At 42.6% G+C, this 21110-nt stretch overlaps 1 protein-coding gene across 4 annotated transcripts in view; it reads left to right on the forward strand.

Moving 5' to 3' along the window:
- The window catches only part of cemip2 (cell migration inducing hyaluronidase 2), an 89572-nt gene that overhangs the window by 16613 nt on the left and 51849 nt on the right, over nucleotides 1–21110 (forward strand). For 3 of the 4 annotated variants that reach the window (XM_072588171.1, XM_072588162.1, XM_072588180.1), the window contains exons 2-4: nucleotides 11794–12142; nucleotides 15171–15311; nucleotides 18612–19170. In XM_072588171.1, the coding sequence (XP_072444272.1) occupies nucleotides 11806–12142; nucleotides 15171–15311; nucleotides 18612–19170 (1037 nt within the window). In that variant the 5' untranslated portion in view covers nucleotides 11794–11805. Of the gene's footprint in view, nucleotides 1–11793; nucleotides 12143–12375; nucleotides 13777–15170; nucleotides 15312–18611; nucleotides 19171–21110 lie in introns of those variants that run through there. The other variant, XM_072588187.1, reaches the window with a different exon arrangement.

Raw genomic sequence — 21110 nt, forward strand, 5'->3', positions numbered from 1 at the left:
CCAGGGCACTTGGAGGAAACCCACACAGACACTGGGAGAATGTGCGAACTCCACACTGACGGTCTCCTTAGACTGGGATTGAACCCCAGTCCCTGGTGCTATGAGGTAGCAGTGCTAACCAGTGAGCCACCATGCCACTGATCTTCAGCGCCATCAGTAAATTCCCAGTTAGCTAGAACATAGGACTAGGAGGAGGCCATTTAACCCCTCGAATCTGTCCTGCACCATGGATCTGTGACTTAACTCCAATATCATTTAATATCTTTGGTCAGCAGGAATCCATCCATCATAGATTTCAAATAAATAAAGGAGATCTGGAATCAAGTGCCGTTTGCAGAAAAGAGTTCCAAAATGCTTTTGTGTGTAGAAGTGTTTGCTAATTTATCCTTCACTAAAGTTGGAAGAAAATCCAAACAGGAGAAAATGAGGACTGCAGATGCTGGAAATCAGAATTGAGACTGTGGTGCTGGAAAAGCACAGTAGTTCAGGCTGCATCCGAGGAGCAGGAGGATCGACGTTTCAGGCATAAGCCCTTCATCAGGAATGCCCGCAACATCAATTCTTCTGTTCCTCGGATGCTGCCTGACCTGCTGTGCTTTTCTACACTCTCGACAGAAAATCCAAACAGGATGTTATCAATGCATTTTGAATTTTTAATGAACCTTTTGGCCTTTTTCTTGCTCTCAACGCAGTTGGGATACAGTTCTGTGATTCACTATTTTGCATTGTTTTCTTGACCTAGGGTCATCTTAGTACCAGAAGGGAAGGTAACTTATTGTGATTAATAGCTGGGAAACTTCTTGCAGTACTCTTGGTCAAAGCTAAATGACACACTGTAGTTCTAGAAATAGATAATATGAATAATTCATTAGCTACTCTTGACCACATTCAAGCCCACTTGTCATAATTTGACGGTATTATGCAAGTGATATCTCAAGAGTTGAAGTTCAAATATTTGGTTAGTTAGATATTGGGATGTTTTCATCTTTGGGAAAATTACAGTATAACAAATTAACACTTTCATTATCTCTTGCACATTACAGATTTGTTTCTCCATTATTAGAATCATGCATAGCAGAAAAAAATGTTCTCTAGAAGTGCTGCCCATTAGTCTCACCATCCCCATCATCCTGCAAATTTTCCCTTTTGGAAGTTATTATTGAATTTGCTTCGACTACCCTTTCAGGTAGAATGTGCTGGATAATTCAAAGTAACTATTAATTTGACTAGAATTAAGAATAATTCAGTCAAAACTGATTCTCTCTTAGATTTGTGGATTTGTAATGCAGCTTTCTGAGGCCCTAGTATTCCCTTCCAAGCTTCTATTTCTCTCTGCCTTCACATCTCTTCTTAAAGCCTTTGTCTTTGACCAAGTTTTTGGTTACCATGCTAGCATCACATGTGTATCTTGGTATCACATGTTTTGTGGTAATGTTCCTGTGAACGGTGGCTCAGTGGTTAGCACTGCTGCCTCACAGTGCCAGGGAGCCTGGTTAGATTCTCGTCTCGGATGACTGTGCAGAGTTTGCACATTCTCCCTGTGTCTGTGTGGGCTTCCTCCAGGTGCTCTGGTTTCTTCCCACAGTCACAAAGATGTGCAGGTCATGTGAATTGGCCATGCTAAATTGTCCATAGTGTTAGGTGCATTAGTCAGAGGAAAATGGGTCTGGGTGGGTTACTCTTCGGAGGGTCGATGTGGACTTGTTCGGCCAACGGACCTGTTTCCACATTGTAGGGAATCTAATCTAAAACCTGCCTTTGGGATGTTCTAACATGTTAAAGTTGCTGTTTAAATGCAATTTGTTGTGCGAAGGAATCTGATGGATTGTATTTTCACTTTGTCTTTTTTTCCAACAACATCATTGATAAAAACTTAAAAGTATGTTACATGACCACACAAAATTTGATATTACATAAATTGTAAACTAAATTGGTTTCTGCCAATATTTAAGCTGTTTACTAGATTCATAATTACAATGAATATTTGCAAGGTTAACTTTGTGTTAGATGTGCAGCCCAGCGGGTTTTACCCAGTTTCCCCTGTATTATAGCTGAAAGGCCTTAGATGGTGGTCTTTTCCCACTGCACCATTGCTGTGCTGCCCCTAAATTTAATATATCCTTTATCAAGTATCTTGGGCAGATCAAAAAACATTTTTTACCGAGTTGATGATCCCTCAGCCATGGTTGACATTTGTCTCAGTGTGTGTCCCTTGGAACAGGCTAGGGAGAACTGAGTCCTCTGTCAAGAAACTGCTTAGGATAGCCTGTGACAAAATGTATTGAATTATTTCCATACTTTCATTGCAAAGACGTGTTCAAGAGGAGAAGGGCGACAGTCTGTAGGATGAACAGTATTGATGGACCAAAAGATTTTTGTGTATTCTCCCATAACTGTTTCTGTGAAAGTAATAACTTGGCGGTGAAGTTGATTTGCAGTATTGTGAAAGATATAGCAATCAGAAATGAGCATGTTGCTAATGATGCATTTTCCAAGAATACGTTATCTGATCTGAAGTTCTAGATAACCAACCTGCAATTAGAATGAAACAGTGCAGAAGAAGGTAATTGACTAATCATGCCTGTAATGGTCTTTGAAGTAGATATCCAGTCAGACCCACTCCCTTGCTCTTTCCCCATAGGCTTGCAAAATGTTTCCATTGAGTATTTATCTAATCGCTTTTGGAACTTACTGTTGCATCTGCTTCCACCACCCTTTCAGGCATTGCATTCCAGACTATCGTAACTCCGTGCATAAAAACCATTCTCATTTCCACTCTGGTTCTTCCGCCAGTTGCCTTTTAATTTGTGATGTCTGACTAGTGAAGCTCCTAGGAGAAAGTGAGGACTGCAGACCCTGGAGATCAGAGTCAAAGAGTGTGGTGCTGGAAAAGCACAGCCGGTCAGGCAGCAACTGAGGAGCAGGAGAGTCGATGTTTCGAGCATTAGCCCTTCACCAGGAATGAGGCGTGGCTGAAAGATAAATGGGAGAGGCGTGAGGCTGGGGGGAAGGTAGTTGGGAATGTGGTAGATAGATGAAGGTTGGGGTGAAGGTGATAGGTTGGAGGGGAGGGTGGAGTGGATAGGTGGGAAGGAAGATGGGCAGGTAGGCCAGTTCAAGAAGGTTGAAGCTCCTGCGAGTGGAAACCGTTCTTCCTTAATTAGTCTGTCAAATCTCCTTGTGCTTCTGAACATCTCTTTTTGGCCATTACCCTTTTCAGGAGTATTGAGATTTGCAGTTGAAATGGTGAAAGTTCGCGGAATGAAAGTTAATGCCAAAAAGATGAAAGTTATGGAGGTTGGATAGCTGGGACAGGCTGTAGTTCCAAGGGAGCTTCTTGTGAGAAGATGATTACAAATTTTGTTTTTTTGAAAACTAGTATAGCTATAGCAAAGGATGCATTCTCCAAACTTAAAAAATTGCTCAGCATAGAAGTGAGGTGAAGTCTTGAGGAAAACATTGTCCTGTGGTGTTTCATTTGTATGGAGCTGGGAAATGGACCTTGCCAACAGCAGATATCCAAAGACCACAACATAGTGAGATGTGGATGTGGTGAAGGATGGAGTTGGTCTTTTCGAGAGAACACAAGGACGATAAAGAAATTCTCAGACTGGTGAAGAAGAAAAGATTGTTGGTGAATATCATCAACGAAGGAAATAGTGTTGGATTAGTTATATTCTAAGACTTGACAAATCAGTGAAGGAGGTAACTGAAGGAAAATTAAAAGATGTCGAGAAAGGGGGAGAAAGAGATTAGGGTTTGATAACTTGAAATTGAAATTAGGATCACTGAATAAATGGAGGGAATAGCACAAAACTATGGGGTGTGGTGAAATGAGCAGACTGATCCTGATGGATCATAATGAGAACAAACTCAGCGTCACTAGTCTCTGCATGAAATTGATTTCAACATTTCAGAGGGAGAGAGAGAGATCCTTTCTTTTCTTTATTGCCTTTGTAGTTATTTTAAAAACTATTATGTTTCAAACTTTGAAAGACCATCAATCAGAAGTATTAAATCTGATTCCTTTTCCTTAGAGGCTGATTGACCTCCAGAGTATTTTGAGCATTTTCTGTTTTTACTTTGCTCTGTACTTTTGCAGCATGCCGTGCAGCATACAGCGATAGTTTTTCCAAAATGATGTTATTATTTTTGGGTGGTTGTGCTCATGTCTATCTTAGTTCACTACTGTAGGCACTCGTTAGCAGACATCAGCTGACAGTTTGAGAGTGATCTTTCCACCCGTTTGCTGTGAAAAAATAAGCTTGAGTCTCATCTATCTTGTCATTTTGAACCATGGCTGAAGGCCATATGTTGAAATGTAGGAACATATCCTTTCAATTTGTGAAACAACAGAGTGCTGGAATTCCAAAATGAGTTGGCATTTATTGTGAGTGGCAGCTTTTATCGAATCAATGTATTGCTGCTGCCCTTCAGGAACAATGCCAGGTCTTGAGAGAGGGTGCATGGGATGTTCACTGGAATGGTCCTGTGGAGAGGGACGTGGATTGTGTGGCAAAGCAGGAATTGTTTTCCTTACAGCCAAGTGTAGAAGCGTTAGTGAGGGGGTTTTAATAGAATAAATGGCATGAATCTGTTTCACTGGTAGGAGGTTGGTGAGTAGACCGCAGGATTTCAGTGTGATGAGAAAGGAGTGACTTTCAAAAGGCAATTGAATAAATATTTGAAGGAGAAGTAATGCAATGATATAGGAAAGGATTGTGGATGGACTGGGTAGCTGATTCAAAGAGACACCACATTAGGCCGAATGACATCTTTCTGTACTGTCTGAGTCAATATTCATAGCCTGGAAGTGTTACAGTCATACAGGATGAAAACAGATCCTTCAGCCCAACTCATCCATATTGATCGTGTTTCCTAAACTGAACTGTCCCGTTCTCTATTTTGATGTCCATGATTTCGACAAGAATTTTCTGATACTGCACACTAGTAAATCAGGGCAGAAATTAATCGAAGGAACCACACAACATTGTGGTTTAGTTGGTTAAAGCATCTGTCTAGTAAATAAGAGATCCTAGGTTCAAATCCTAACGGTCCCTATACTTCATTTTAAGGGGCGGCACATGGGCTCAGTAGTTAGCATTGCTGCCTCACAGCACCAGGAACCTGGGTTCAATTCCACCCTTGGGCGACTGGCACTTTTGCCCCTGCGTGGGTTTCCTCTGGGTGCTCTGGTTGCTTCCCACTGTCCAAAGCTGTGTAGGTTAGCAGGATTGGCCATGCTAAATTGCTCTGTACTCTCCAGGGATGTGGAGGTTAGTTGGACTATCCATGGAAAATGCAAGGCCACAGGGATAGGGTAGGAGTTGGGTCATGGTAGGATGCTCTTTGGAGGGACAGTATGGACTTGATAGGCAGAATGGCCAGCTTCCACACGACAGGAATTCTATGATTCTGAACAGGTTAGATGAAAAAGAGCTGGAGGAGGCTGGTGTGGAGGATAAGGTGACACTATCAACATTCCAGGGTTTATCATTGACTGGTAATTAAGCTGGACCAACCACATAAATACTGCGTTTACAAGGAGGGGTGAGAGGTCAAGAATTCCATGGTAACTCCACAATGCCTATCAACTCTCTACAAAGCACAAATCAGGGATGTGATGTACTCAAAGATTTTAAGCTTTGAGAAAGTGTGTTCGCTGAAGATTACCAAGATTACTTATTATTGCCACCAAAAGATTTGACCTGTGGTTTACTGGAGGAATCTCAGTAGATTTGCAGCTGACAGCTGAAGTCGCTGAAGGATTTATGGAACCCCTTGGGTTGAAAGCAGAAAGAGGCAGTAATTATCGAAGTGCTGTTTTCAGTGAAGTGGATTGCAAAGGGAAGGGAGTGTCTGGTGACTGACAATAGCTTCTGATCATTAAAGGGAATACAACCTGGAGGCATCAAAGAAAACTGCTACCATGCAAAACTGGCTTGATGTGTTGGCTAAAGCAGAGGTTTTTGTCAGTGTGTTTGTGTAGGTGTGTGATCTGATGAAAATACACTGTTTCTTTTTATGAATAGTTTTCAGTCGATTGCATTGTGATGTGTTGGAGCAGGCCGTACATTTTCCACTCTGTAGGCAGAAATTCTGCATTGGAAATCAGCAAACAATAAGACGATTGTTTTAGTTTGATTTCCAAATGATGCTCTTCATAAAGTTACTGTCCTCGTGAGTAAACATAATTTGTGTGACTTTTAACTTGCACCCTATGAAGTTTGCCATCCACAGTTTAAACTTGTGAAGTGAGTGCCACATGTTTTAATTTTCATTCACTGTATCAATGTGCAATGAAACAGAATTTGATTTCCACTGCATCTCTCTCGCCAAACTAAATTGGCAAAAGATATTTCCATTTGTAGCTAAGACCAAAACTAGGTCATAAGACAGTCACTAATAAACTGAAGTGATTAAGAGAAACTCCTTTACTCAGGGCATGGTGTGAATGTGGAACTTGCTAATATAGGGAATTAAAGTCGAGATTAGAGTGGTGCTGGAAAAGCACAACCGGTCAGGCAGCATCCAAGGAGCAGGAAAATCGATGTTTCGGGCAAAAGCCTTTGATTTGCTGAGGCAAATAGGAGAGAGGCATTTAAAGGGAAGCTCAAAATACCTGAGGGGGAAGTGAATAGAAGGATATGCTGATCGGTTTAGATGAAGAATGGACAGAGGAGACTAATGTGGAGTAAAAATAATGACTGCAGATGCTGGAAACCAGATTCTGGATTAGTGGTGCTGGGAGAGCACAGCAGTTCAGGCAGCATCCAAGGAGCAGCGAAATCGACGTTTCGAGCAAAAGCCCTTCATCAGGAAAGGGCTTTTGCCCAAAACGTCGATTTTGCTGCTCCTTGGATGCTGCCTGAACTGCTGTGCTCTTCCAGCACCACTAATCCATAATGTGGAGTAAAGGCCAGCACTATTGACATGCGAGGGATTACCATTAACCAGGAACTGAAATAGACCGGACACACACATACTGCAACTACAACATCAGGTTAAAGGTTAAGAATTCTGCAGTGAGTAACTCTCCTCCCTACCCCCCAGTGCCAGTTGGCCTTCCACAAGGCATAAGTCAGCAGTGTGATGGAATACTCCTCACCTGCCTGAATGGGTGCAGTTCCAATAATACCCAAGCTGTTTGACACCATTCAGGACAAAGCAGACTGTTTGGGTTGCACCCCATCCATCACCTTCAATTTCACTCCCCTTGCCATAGATGCACAGTGGCAGCAGTGTCTACCATCTCCAAGGTGAACGGCAGCAACCCGGTAAGGCTCCTTTGACAGCAGCTGCTAATCCTGCAGTCCCTATCATCTCGAAGGAAAAAGGGCAACACATACATGGAAGCACCACCACCTGCAACCTTGAGTTTAAGTTTGATTTATTGTTGTCATGTATACTGAGATACAGTGAGAAGTATTGTTTTGTGTGCAATACAGGCAAAGCGTACCATATAAAGTGCATTAGGGTAGCAGAACAGAGTGTAGAATATAATGTTGCAGTCACAGAGAAGGTGCAGAGAGAGATCAGAGTTAACATTTGAGAGGATGCACGGTGGCACAGTGGTTAGCACTGCTGCCTCACAGCGCCAGAGACCTGGGTTCAATTCCCGCCTCGGGCGACTGACTGTGTGGAGTTTGCACGTTCTCCCCGTGTCTGCGTGGGTTTCCTCTGGGTGCTCTGGTTTCCTCCCACAGTCCAAAGATGTGCAGATCAGGTGAATTGGCCATGCTAAATTGCCCGTAGTGTTAGGTAAGGGGTAGATGTAGGGGTATGGGTGGGTTGCGCTTCCGTGGGGCAGTGTGGACTTGTTGGGCCGAAGGGCCTGTTTCCACACTGTAAGTAATCTAATCTAAGGACCATTCAAAAGTCGATAACAGTGGGGAAAAAGCTGTTCTTGAATCTGTTCATGTTTTCAAGCTTTTATATCTTTTGCCTGACAGAAGAGTGTGAAAGAGATTATAACTGGCGTGGGAGGGGTTGGTTGCTTTCCTGAGGCAGCGAGAAGTATAGATGAAGTCAGTGGGTGAAAGGCTGGTGTGCGTAACGATCTGGGCTGTTCTCATGACTCTGTTGTTTCTTACGGTCTTGGGAAGAGCAGTTGCTATATCACTCTGTGCTGCATCCAGATAGGGTGCTTTCTAAGGTGCATCTATACAAATTGGTAAGAATTGATCTGGGCATGCCACATTTCCTTAGCCACCTGAGGAAGTAGCGAAGTTCTTGTGCTTTCTTGATCATTGTGTCGACCATGGTGGAGAAGGACAGATTGTTGGTGATCCTGAACTATATCCCTGTTCCTTTGCTGACACTGATTCAGATTCTGGTACTGTCTTCCAGACAGTACTATAGGTGTTCTGGCAACCTGGGTAGTGCAATGTTTTAAGAGGGCAATTAAGAGAGCAATAAACGTTAACCCACTCAAGGTCAACCACAGTCCATGAGTTAATAATTTAAAAAAATAGTTGAATACAGTAAATCATAGAATCCCTACAATGTGGACTCAGGCCATTCAGCTCACTGTGTTCACACCAACCTTCCGAAGAGCATCCCACCCAGACCCACTCTCTTACCCTATAACCCTGCATTTCCAATGGCCAGTCCACACATCCCTGGACACTAGGGGGCAATTTAGCATGCCAGTCCACCTAACCTGCACATCTTTGGGCTGTGAGAGGAAACCCACACAGACACAGGGAGAATGTGTAAACTCCACAGAGGCCAAGGGTGGAATCGAACCCAGATCCCTGGTACTGTGAGGCAGCGATACTGACCACTGAGCTATAGATATAGATATATAAGTAGATATACAGCTTTTAAAAACATAAGAGATAGTCATTCATAAGCCAAATACGTTCTGAATTATACAACCAGGTAAACTTTAAAACTGGAGTTAAAAATTACACAACACCAGGTTATAGTCCAACAGGTTTAATTGGAAGCACACTAGCTTTCGGAGCGTCGCTCCTTCATCAGGTGGAAACTGTTTTAAATATTCAACATTTAATTTAAGATGGTGTAAAGGATGAAAGAATCTTTGCTGTTGGGTAGAATTTCTGTTTGTCCAAAAGGAAACTAACAAATGTATTGACTCAATAACTATAATAGAATGACTTAGGATATAGGGCCATTTAGCTTAAACTGTCTCTAACTCCCATAACGTTCACGTGCTAATGACCAGATAATCTCATATTTTGATATTGTTTTGAGGGTAAATATTGACACTGGCCTGTGGGGAGAACTCTCCTGTCAGAATGGTGCTTTGGGTCCTTTTACATTCACCTGAGCCAGTCGGGCGGAGCCTCAGTTTGACATATCATCGGGAACACTGCACTGGAATGCCAGCTTTGATTTTTGTGTACCAGCCCCGGAGTGGAATTGGAATCCAGAACCTTGTAATTCAGAGGCCCGAGTGCTGCTGACTGAATCATGTGCAATGGAGGAATTAAGTTGATCTTTTCATGTTCACTCCATTACCAGACAAGAAAATGATAAACGATGTGCAAGTGGTTTAGTAGAAACAGGACATGGAGAGTGGAAGGATTAGATTATAAGAACAGGATGAGGCCATTCAGTCTCTTGAGCTTGTTCTATCTTTAAATGAAATGGGTGATTGCAACCTAACCCCACCCACCCACCATTGCAACATGATTCCTTTAATAACTTTGGTTAACAAAGATCTATCAATCTCGGATATAAAATTAACCTGGTTGTAATTGCCATTTGTGGAGGAGAGTTACAAAGGTGTGGTAGAAGTTTGGATGTAGAGGAGTTCTGGTAATTTCATTCCTGAAAGAGTCTGGCCTCTTACTTCAGACTGTGTTCCCCGAGTGTCAGGCAAAACAGTTTCTCTCTATTTATCCACCCTATCTGTTCTCCTTAATATGAAAGCTTTGAGATGATAGAAGTGATCCGTTTGTTTCCTATTTATCTTCTCCTGTATCCTTTCCCCACCTCGTACCTCCACACTCGCATACATATGAAGAATTGAATGCCAGTAGAATTGAGATGATGTCGAATCAGACAATTAGTTGGCATGCTATATTGCAGAGTGGGTGTGGTTTTGACCCAGGAAATCCAGATAGTGACATACTGCTGTGTGCAGATCCTAGGTTTCCTGGCACTGGATCATCCTGCAGCTGGTGAGCACCATACAAGACCACAATAATGTGTAGCAATGTGGATGTCAGAAGGGGCACATTTGATAATCTGATGACTTAGTCCAGCGTGTTTTGCCACTGGGAAATGACTGCTATGTTAACTACACGCACAGCATTGGCCTTGATGCATAGGGAAGGTGCATGAATATCCGTATAATATCCTGTTTCTAAGTCCATGTCCACTTGCCTATGATCCTTTGTTATCCAAGCTACGTTGGCTTCTGCTTTGGCAATGTCTCAATTACAAATTTCTCATCCTTATGTTCAGATCCCTCCTTAACCTCACCCCTCTCTATCTCTGCCTCCCCCAGCCCTACAACCTTCAAGACTTCCACACTTCCTCAGTTCTGACCTCTTGCACACCTGAAAATTTAATTTGTTCACCATTGGTGGCTGTGCCGTCAGATATGTAGGCCCCATTCTACAATTCCACCTCCAAACCTCACTGTCTTGACCACTCTCTTTCCTTTTGAGATGATTCATAAAACCTATCTCTTAGACCAAATTTTTGACAACCTAACCTAATATCCACTGAAGTGGCTTGGTGTCATATTTTGACTGTTAATGCTCTTGTGGAACCACTTGGACTGTTTTATTACATTAAAGGTGCTATCTAATTGAAATTTGGTGTTATCCTAAATAGTGAGGAAGACCAACAAAATCACACTCCACTCTGATTCAGAAAGCAATGAGGTGAGGCTCGACTTCAGAGACCTGAACACAATCTCAATGAACACTTCAGCACCATATTGAGGGAATGGTGCACTCCTACAGTTGTTAAGGCTTTAAACTAAGGCCCCTTCTACCCCCATGTTCGGTGGTATATTTGAAGAATGGAGGAGTACTCCTATATGTTTTGGGCAATATTTATCCCTCCAACAAAGCCTAAAACCGAGGTTTGAATTATCGTTGTTGTGGGATTGTGCTGTGTAAAATTGGTTGCAATATTCCTTTATATCAGCAGCAAAAAGATCTTTGAAGTGCCCAGTAGTTGTGAATAGCGCATCTCAAATGCAAATCTTTTCCTTGTACTGAACAGCACAATGTTTGGCGATATTTGTTTGTTTGTTTGTTTTAGCAGGACTCTACAATTGTACCCTCTGTTGAACAACTTTTTATGAACTGACTAAGTACCCTTCAGCCAGTCTTGGCAATTCCCAGGGTCATACACTGAGGGCTGTGTTACAGTGTCTGCCCATGTCTCAGTGAATCATCGAGTGCTCGTGAATAGCTGGAATGCAACCAATGTCTCTTTGCTTCTAAGTGCACCCTCTTAACAGTTTGACTCTTGGTCGCATTTCCTTTCAATGGAACATCTTTCTTTCCTTTTGTATACATTACAGCAATGACTCATTGTTGGAGGAGCCATACAAAGACCGTATTATTCTTCGAGCCCACAGGCTGTGAGGGGTTTACATCTAAGCCACCCTGCACGTTAGCCAAATGCTTTGAGCGCAAGATGAAAGGATTGGAGTAGAATAAAGTATGGAAGCTCTCTTAAGATTGCAGCCTGAGGCTATTCTGCAGGATTAACAACTCTGTTAACAGGCAGTGGCAGAGATGGGATTTTGTGGGTACTTGTTTTCAGTCATCCTTTTCCAAGTGCTTCTTTTGTTCCCCACAGCTGACTGGCGACATGCAAGAGGATAAGAAGAGGCCTGCCAGCTCGTTCCCGTATAGTCCAGCTTCAAATGGGCGGCGTTGCCAATCCCCAGGCTATGTCCCCGGCAGAGTGATGCCTGTCCGACCGCCCCCTGCTCCAAGGGTGGCCGATCTCTCTGTGCAATGGTCCTCTTCCAAAATGGATAATCAAGCCATCTTTACACGCAGAGGGAATGATCAATGGCACAGGTCTGAGGAGTCCAGGAGAAAGAAAGTGAAGAGTAGCTACATATGCTTTGGTATTTTTATGGGTATATTGCTTATTGTACTCGCGGTTGTCTTGGGAACAGGTTCCAAATTCAAACGAGATGGTAAGTGTTGAATCAAACCTACAATTTTTAAATGCATATCAAATCGCGAATGATTATAGCACAGGAGGAGGCCATTCAGCCTGTTCTGTCATTTGCAGTCCTCTATAAGAGGAATTCCAGTCTCACGCACCTGCCTTTTCAAAAAATCATAGAATCCCTACAGTGTGGAAACAGGCCATTCAGCCCTTCGAGTTCACCGACCTCCAAAATGCAATCCCCCCCCCCCCCCCCCACCCCCAGCTCCAATCCCCTTAACCCTGCGCTTCCAATGACTAAGCCACCTAGCCTGCATATTCCTAGACACTAATTTAGCGTGGCCACTCCGCCTAATCTGCACATCTTTGGGCTGTGGGAGGAAACCCACACAGACACGGGGAGAACATGCAGACGGTCACCCGAACCTGGCTCCCTGGCACTGTGAGACAGCGGTACTAACCACTGAGCCACTGTGCTTTTCTCCAAAGTGTTGCAATCTTCTTTTTGTTCAGGTGCTTATCCAATCCCTTTTTTGAAACCATCAATTGAATCTGCCTCTGCCAACTTCTTATGCATTCAATATCCAAACTACTCATTGCATAAACCTCATATTCCTCATGTCATCTTTGGACCTTTTGGCTGATCACTTTAAATTAGTATCTTTTCTGGTTCTTGACCCTTCCATCAGTGGGAAGCTTTTCTTTATCCAATTCATCTAGACCCTTCATAATTTTGAACATCTTAATACATCTCCTCTGGCTGAAGAAATTTGTACACAATCTTGTGTCCTACATGTCTCCACAATGAACTCCTAACACCTTATCCATGTTATTACCAAGATTGCTTATTTCCATCTCATTGACATTGCTTGTTACTATCTCTCCCTTATTTGCTGCTAAAGGCTTCCTCTGTATCTTGTCTGCCTATAGAATTGATGATTCCAATGTGGGCAGCATGGTGGCACAGTGGTTAGCACTGCTGCCTCACAGCGCCAGAGACCCAGGTTCAATTCCCGCCTCAGGCGACTCTCTGTGTGGAGTTTGCACATTCTCCCCGGGTCTGTGTGGGTTTCCTCCGGGTGCTCCAGTTTTCTTCCACAATCCAAAAAATGTGCAGGTTAGGTGAATTGGCCATGCTAAATTGCCCATAGTGTTAGGTGAAGGGGTAAATGTAGGGGAATGGGTCTGGGTGGGTTGCGCTTTGGTGGGTCAGTGTGGACTTGTTGGGCCGAAGGGTCTGTTTCCACACTGTAAGTAATCTAATCTAATCAATGCTGTTCTGACTGACCTCCCTCACACTATGTAAAACTCCCCATATCCTGTCTTGCATAAGTCCCTATCTGCTCATCACCTCCTCTGCTCATGGATAGACACTGGCTGCTCCTGTCTGTCAATGCCGTGTTTTTTTTAAAGAAAATGTTCTCAAACTTCCTTTCCAAGCTCTGTGGCCTCACTGCTCTGGCCATGCTGTCCTCCTTGCTGCTCCAATTCCAGACTCTTGCACATCCCTGATTTCCCTGCCTGGGCCCGAAACTTTAGAAATCTTTGTCCTAATCTGTCTCTCTCTTCACCTTTTCAGATGCCCCTTCCCTACACTGATATCTCTGTATGTTTACGCAGTGTTATACAAAGGTGCTATAAAAATATGAAGACTTATTGGTGAGTAATGCAGCATTAATAGTTTGCCAGCCCTTCAATTGTAAGGAACTTTAAAAGGGCAGCATGTTGGCACTGTATTTAGCACCACTCCCTCTCAGTGCCAGGGACCTATGTTCATTCCAGCCTCTGGTGACTGTCTGTGTGGAGTTTGCGCATTCTCTTTGGGTCTGCAGGTGCTCCAGTTTCCTTCCACAGTCCAAAAGTGTGCAGGTTAGGTGAATTAGCTGTCGTAAAGGCAGGATTACAGGGATGAGTGGGAGAAATAGTCTTCGGAGGGTTGCTGCAGTCTTGATGGGCCAAATGACCTTTATCTGCATTGCTGGATTTCTATGATTGAAAAGATGTCATGAATTTCTGTTTAAAAATTCCACCCTCCTACAACCACAGTGCTTCTTCCCATTTTCTATGAACTGTTGTGCAACCAATTTCTGACCTTCATTATGAACTCATTCTGCGTCGTTCTTGAGCAATTCACTGTATTCTGTTTCTGTGAAGCAAAAACTGCAATTCAATGTGGTTGTGCTATGTCATAGTTTTTCCTGCAATCGTGCCCATGGTTCTCTCTGAAGCCAGTTCAAGAAAAGTACAAAATGTTTTCAGTCAGAAAGCGTTTTTTTTGGTGAGAATCTGCTTAGAAACTACGGCACAGAAACCGGCTGTTCATCCTAACCAGCCTTTGATGGTATTTATCCTTAACATAAGTAGTAATCCTAATTGTAGTGAATAAAACCTGAATTGGCTGCTGTGATAAATAAACCCTGTCTTACTACAAATGTTGCATCTTAATTCCATATGCTTTAGTACTTTTAGCTTACCAGTTTGGTTTGCCTAATAAACACATATGGTTTTTTACTGGCTTCAAACTTTTAAGTTTGGAACACGTCTGGGGATTAGGGTACTTAAAATTTCTCATTGGATTTTATCAAAGTGTTGGCCAGATTAATTTTGAGGCACAGGAAGAATCCATTTGGGTCATTGTCTTGTGCTGGCTCTCTGAAAGAGCTATTTGATCTGCCCTAGCTACATTATTCTATTAATGTTTCCCTTTACTAATCTGGTTACTTTTGAAAGTTGCTGTTGAATCTATTCCCACTGCCCTTTTAGGCAGTGTGTTTTTGACCACAAGAACTCATTGACGTTTTGTAAAACAAGCAGTTCTCACCTCCTTTTCTGATTTGTTTGACCAATTCCTTTTAATCTGTGTCCTCCTGTGCTCGTGGTAATAATGCAACCTTATTTACTCTGGCCCAAAATCCTCCTCCTTTTTGGAAGTAAACAAAATGTTTAACATTCCAAACGTTGACTCCAGGATTCATACTCCCTTTGTATTAAAAACAGGGATTTGGTTTTAGTAGTCAGAGTCTGAGGCCAATAATTACATTGTGATATTTCAGAGAACTGCCCTGATCAGAAGTTTGGATTTAGGGATTGGAATCCAGGGCACGACAAACAGAAAAGAGTCATCATCGAGAAAGGAGATAATCTCAGACTAGTTTCATCAGCGACTGTTCATTCCATCATCATTCAGCATGGAGGTAAGATGACCATTTCCGCTACAGAGTCCCTGGAACAGAAAATTGTGCTCTTTTTATTTATCATGTTCATTTTTCTTATCCAGAGGTTTTCATTTGGCTGAGTGACGTTTTGTTGGAACTATTGTATAATGCAGTTGTTTTTAACTGTTGTACCATTAAGAGTGTAGCCTTTCACCACACCATCTCCAATTAATCTACCCATATCTCTTGAAGGCAAAAAAAAAATATTTTACAGCTTTGAAATAGGCCATTTTGGCCCAACTGCTCCATGCTCTTGGGAGTTACATCACAAGTTATGCTGCATAAGAGTTCATAAACCAGAACGAGTGTCTTTAACACTACATATAGGTATATATGCGTGTTTATGTTCTATATAAGCCATCTTTTCACTCTTCTTTATCTTGTTCTATCAGCACAATCTTTGCTTCCTTTCTCCCTCATGTTTTGTTTCTAGCTTCCCTTTCGTTGCACTCATGCTATTTATCTCAATATATACTTGCTCCAAGGCAAGAGAGTCCCACAGTCTGAGTAATGACTGTTCTCTTAATGTGTTTATTAGGGGCTACTTTATAAATGGTATATCTTCTAATCCAGTTTGGACTGCCCTGTGCCTCTGGCATCTATCTCACATATGCATAACTTTAAAAACCTCTATCTCTTGAGCTTTTGATTATCCCCAGAGGAAAGTACTCCAGCCAGTTCTATCATTAATCAAATGATGCAGAGGTCAGCAAATATATTGTTTTTGCATTTTATCCAGTATTCTGTGTCCTCCTTGAGTTGTGAATTCTGCTCCAGATGCGATACTGGAAACTCAGTTAACACCTTTGGAATCAGTTGTAGTCTTGTTTTTCACATTCACACTGAAACATGTTGTGACTTAGCACAGATTGCTCCATTTCTTAAACCACTACAGTTCATGTGCCAAAGGTGCATCCTTAGTCCCAGTTTATTGACCCAGTGACACTGAAGGAATAGTGATATACTTCTGAGTCAGGCTGGAGTGTAGCTTGAAGGGGAATTTGCAGGTGGTAGTGTTCCCTTGCCTTCTAAGCGGCAGAGATTCTGGGATTAGAAAGTGCTGTCGAAGGAGTTGATGAGTTGGTGCACTGTACCTTGTAGATGGTATGGACAGCATCTGTACATTTATGCATTGGTGATGAAGGGGTGAATGTTTAAGATGGTGGATGGAATGTTAATTAGGCAGGGTGCATTATTGAGGTTGGTGCCAAGTTTCTTGAGTGTTGTTGGAGCTGCACACCTTCAGGAAACTGGAGAATATTCCATCACACTCTTGACTTGTGCTTTGTATGTGGTGGACAGGATTTGGGGAGGCAGGAGATGAGTTATTTATCACACAATTTTCAGCCTCTGACCTGCTTTTGATGCCACAGTATTTATGTGGTTTATCCAGTTCAGTTTCTGGTCCATGGTCATGCACCAGCTGTTAACAATGGGGGGGGCTCAGCAATGGTAATGCCATTGAATGCCGAGGGGCACTGGTTAGATTCTCTGTTGATTGAGACTACATTGTCTGGCACTTGTGCAACTGTAACTTGCCATTAATCAGTACTCACCAAGTCTTGCTGCATGTAGACATGGGCTGCTTCATTATCTAAGCAGTCATGAATGGTGCTGAACATTGTACCATCATCAACCAACACCCTCATTTCTGACTTTCTGATAGAAGTAAAGGAGGGATTGATTGAAGATGGTTCAGCCTAAGGTCCTACTCTGAGGAACTCCTGCAGTGGTGTCATGGAAGTGAGGTGATTCACCTCTAATAACCACAACCTTTTTCCTTTGTGCTAGGTATGACTCCAACCAGTGGAGAGTTGTCTTCCTGATTTCCACTAGCTCCAGCTTAGTTAGGGCTTGACATTCTGTCAAAATGCAACTTTGATGTCAAAGACAGTCACTCTTGCCTCCATTCTGGACTTCAGCTCTTTTGTCCATGTTTGGACGCAGGTTGTATTGAGATCAGGATTATGTGGCCTTGGAGGAACTTAAACTCAGTAACACCACTGAGAAGTTGTTTAATGAATAATGCAGCTTCTTAGCACTATTGACCATTTTTCTGGTGATCAAGATCAGATTGATGGGACTGTAATTGGCCAGGTTGAATTTGTTCAGCTTTTTGTTGATTGGATATACCTGAGCAATGTCCCAGATGTAACTGTTATAAATGTACAATTTGGCTAGGAGCCTGGCCGATTCTGGAGCACAAGTTTGCTGGAATATTGTCAGGTTACAGGGCCTTTGCAGAATGCAGTGCCTTTAGCCTTCTGGGGTGCAATGAACTAAATTGGGTGAAGACTGATATCTGAGATGCAGGGACTTCAAGAGGAAGCCAAGGTTAATCATCCACTCGGCACTGCATCTTAAAAATGGATGCACTGTCTTTTGCACTGCTATACTGCGATTTTCCCTCATTAATGATGAGGGCACTTGTCTTCTTCGCATGTTAGTAATTTAATTGTCAACCACTGTTTATGACTGATCTGGCAGGACTGCAAAGCATAAATTTGATCTGTTGATTTTAAAGGCATTTAGCTTTGTTCATCGAATGCTGCATTTGCTGGTTGACAGCAAGCAGTCCTGTGTGGTTGTATTTCATTTGTAGTTATGCCTGATGCTGCTCCTGACACATTCTTTTGCGGTCCTCAGTTGAATGAATGGGAATAAGTGCTTGCTTCAGGTTACCAGTTATAATGTTACATCCTTTTGGGATGAGTATGTTGCTCAAATGAACCAAAGAAATGAGTATTGCATAAAACAAATGTAATTTGACATTGAAACATGTGATCTATAGTTCACATTATTGCACGTTTCTGTTATTTAAACAAAGTATCTAGACTAGGCCTGTATTCCCTTCAGAATAGTAGAAGGAATCTACTGAGTTATCTAGAGTCATAAAGAATTTGAATGGATAGATAAAGAGAATTGATTGCTGGAACAAGGGGGCATGGGGGAGGGGGAGGGGGGGGAATCTTGGACCTTGGAACTAGGTGGTTCAGGACTGATTCCAGGAAGCACATCTTCACAGGTGGAGTCAGGGTTTTCTGACTAATGGAGTTAAAATACAAGTCAGCCATGATGTAACCAAGTGGCAGACCAGCCATGAGGGGCTGAACGACGCTTCTTCTTTTCCGATGTTCCTTCTAAAAGTGTGAATCAACCTATTCTTTTCCCTTACTACTTCTGTTTTACTGTCTATTATCCCTGCAATTATATCTCACCTCTTCATTTTGACTGTATTTCACTTGCCTGATGACTCTGTATGAATCGGTCATTCTACAGGAGTGTTGGTCTTCGCCGACAGCGCAGATGGTTCCCAAAATATTTCCCTAAAATGTGATTACATCCTGGTAAAGGATGGAGGGGCGCTTCACATTGGAGCAGAAAAATGTCTCTATAAATCCCGGGCCAAGATCATGCTTAGCGGCCGATCTGATGAAGGTGAGGACGTGCCAGGGTTTGGCAAGAAGTTCATCGGTGTGGAGGCTGGGGGCATTCTAGAGCTACACGGTGCTCAGAAAACATCATGGACTCTGCTGTCCAAGAGTCTGCCCCCTTCTGGGCTGGAGGCTGGCTCGTACTTTGAGAAACCGACCACCCGTGGGCTGAACGTCCGAGTGATTGACCAGGACACAGGGCAGGTGCTGCTGGCTGACAAGTTTGACACTCACGACTTTGCCAATGAAAGCAGGAGGCTGCAGAGCTTCCTGAAATCTCAAGACTCTGGCCGAATAATTGCTATTGCTGTGAGGGACTCGGCTGCCAAAAATCTACTTCTGGAAACAAAGAAGACTATTCAGAAATTGCTTGGAAGTAGGCACGTTCAAGATTTAAGTTACAGGTAAGATGCAACTGAATTTATGCATGTAGGCCTATTAATAAATAAATAAACTTGTGAAGGGAATGCAATTGTGATAATCTTTCATTTTCTTGGGCTTCAGTTATAAGGCACAGGTATATTTTCCATTTTCCACTCATTATCCTTCTTGGGGAAGAATTGGAGCCAGTTACAGCTCTCTGTACAATAAGTTCACATCCTCCATGCTTAAGTAACTTCAAAAGTGAACTCTCTGGTTTCCTTTACTCCAGTATTGTCAGCCATACCTTCAGATGCCCGGGCCCCAACTTCTGTAATTCCCTCCCTAAACCTCTGCAAATCTGTCTTCCTTTAACACCCTCCTTTAAAACCTGCCTCTTTGACAGAGCTCTTGACGACCTCTGCCAATACTTCCTTGAGTGGGTTGGTGTTGCATTCCATCTGGTTCTTTTATTACTGCAGTGAAGGTGCCACAGAAATGCAAGTTGTTCTTGGTAGGCTATGACAGTCGACTGACAATGTTTTTTAGATTACTTACATTGTGGAAAAAGGCCCTTCAGCCCAACAAGTCCACATCGACCTGCCAAAGCGCAACCCACCCAGACCCATTCCCTTACATTTACCCCTTCACCTAACACTACAGGCAATTTAGCATGGTCAATTCACCTATCCTGCACATCTTTGGACTATAGGAGGAAACTGGAGCACCCAGAGGAAACCCACGCAGACACTGGGAGAATGTGCAAACTCCACACAGACAGTTGCATGAGGCAGGAATTGAACCCAGGTCTCTGGCGCTGTGAGGCAGCAGTGCTAACCACTGTGCCACACCTATACTAAACACCTCACCACCACCACCACCTCCATCTCCAGAACAAGGCACTAAGTACTGGCCTTGCCAGTGGCACAAGCATCAAATTTACCATTTAAAAAGAATAAAGCTGTCATCAGTCTTGTCTACTCTTGCACATTCCTGTAAAGGCCACTGGTTAGGGACTAAGATCGGAAACCCTTGCTAAATTGTCCCTCCCCTGTAGAGTTTAATTGCTACTTAGCTGAAGGTCAATTCAATCTCTATACACTAAGCCTGCGATCTTGCTGCTGTCTATCCATAACACTAACTCTTTGAAGACATTAGGGCAACTAGTTTGGAGCTGGGATATAAAAATTATCTATCCATGTTGTTCACTGAGCAGAAAGGCCAACTGAAGTGTCTGTGCTCTCCAAAACGATGCTGTTGTTTCTTCTTCTTGCAACGGCCCAGCCCATTGTGGCATTTAACATTTGTTTTCTGAATGACTTTTGAGTGATCCAAATATCAGAGAAACAGCATGTTGTACCTGTGCTAGCTCTTTGACATAACAGCCAGCCATAAATACCACATGCCCTCCCTTTTACTTGTGACCCTGTCTGTTCCTCACCCTCCACTGTTTCTGACCTCCTGTAGTTATTTATGGAATCAGTGTCTCCATCCTTGTATGTCTCAATGTCAAGTTTTGCTTTTTAACACTGTTGTAAAGTGCCTTTTATTATTTTGAAGGGTCTATGTAAATATAAGTTGTACTTTCCACTTTGCACTGGCCTTTTATGATGTGGATGAATACATTTTCAAAAGAAGTGTGTTTGAACAGGTGGTCTGTTCATTTTTCTCAGCACTGGGAGTCTATTCTAAAGTGAAGCTGTTCGATACATTATAGTGTAAGTTTGTTTTAAAATGAGAATATTACCGTAACACTTAAACAGATGATTGATTGAGATTTTAATGTTGAGGTAGTTAACTCAGTGATTAATCTTCAGGAGTCTGCTGTGAACATAAGCCCAGGAGAAAAATCATGAGAACACAATATAAACAGTGCCATTCTCGTTTTCCATGAACAATTCCGTTATTGACGAAAGTTGTGGAAATTTGAGAAAATGATTGACTGAACAAGAGGGAATATCATTCACCCTCCAAAAATGGGTTC

Source organism: Chiloscyllium punctatum, chromosome 2 (assembly GCF_047496795.1).
Source record: "Chiloscyllium punctatum isolate Juve2018m chromosome 2, sChiPun1.3, whole genome shotgun sequence".
Lineage (NCBI taxonomy): Eukaryota > Metazoa > Chordata > Chondrichthyes > Orectolobiformes > Hemiscylliidae > Chiloscyllium > Chiloscyllium punctatum.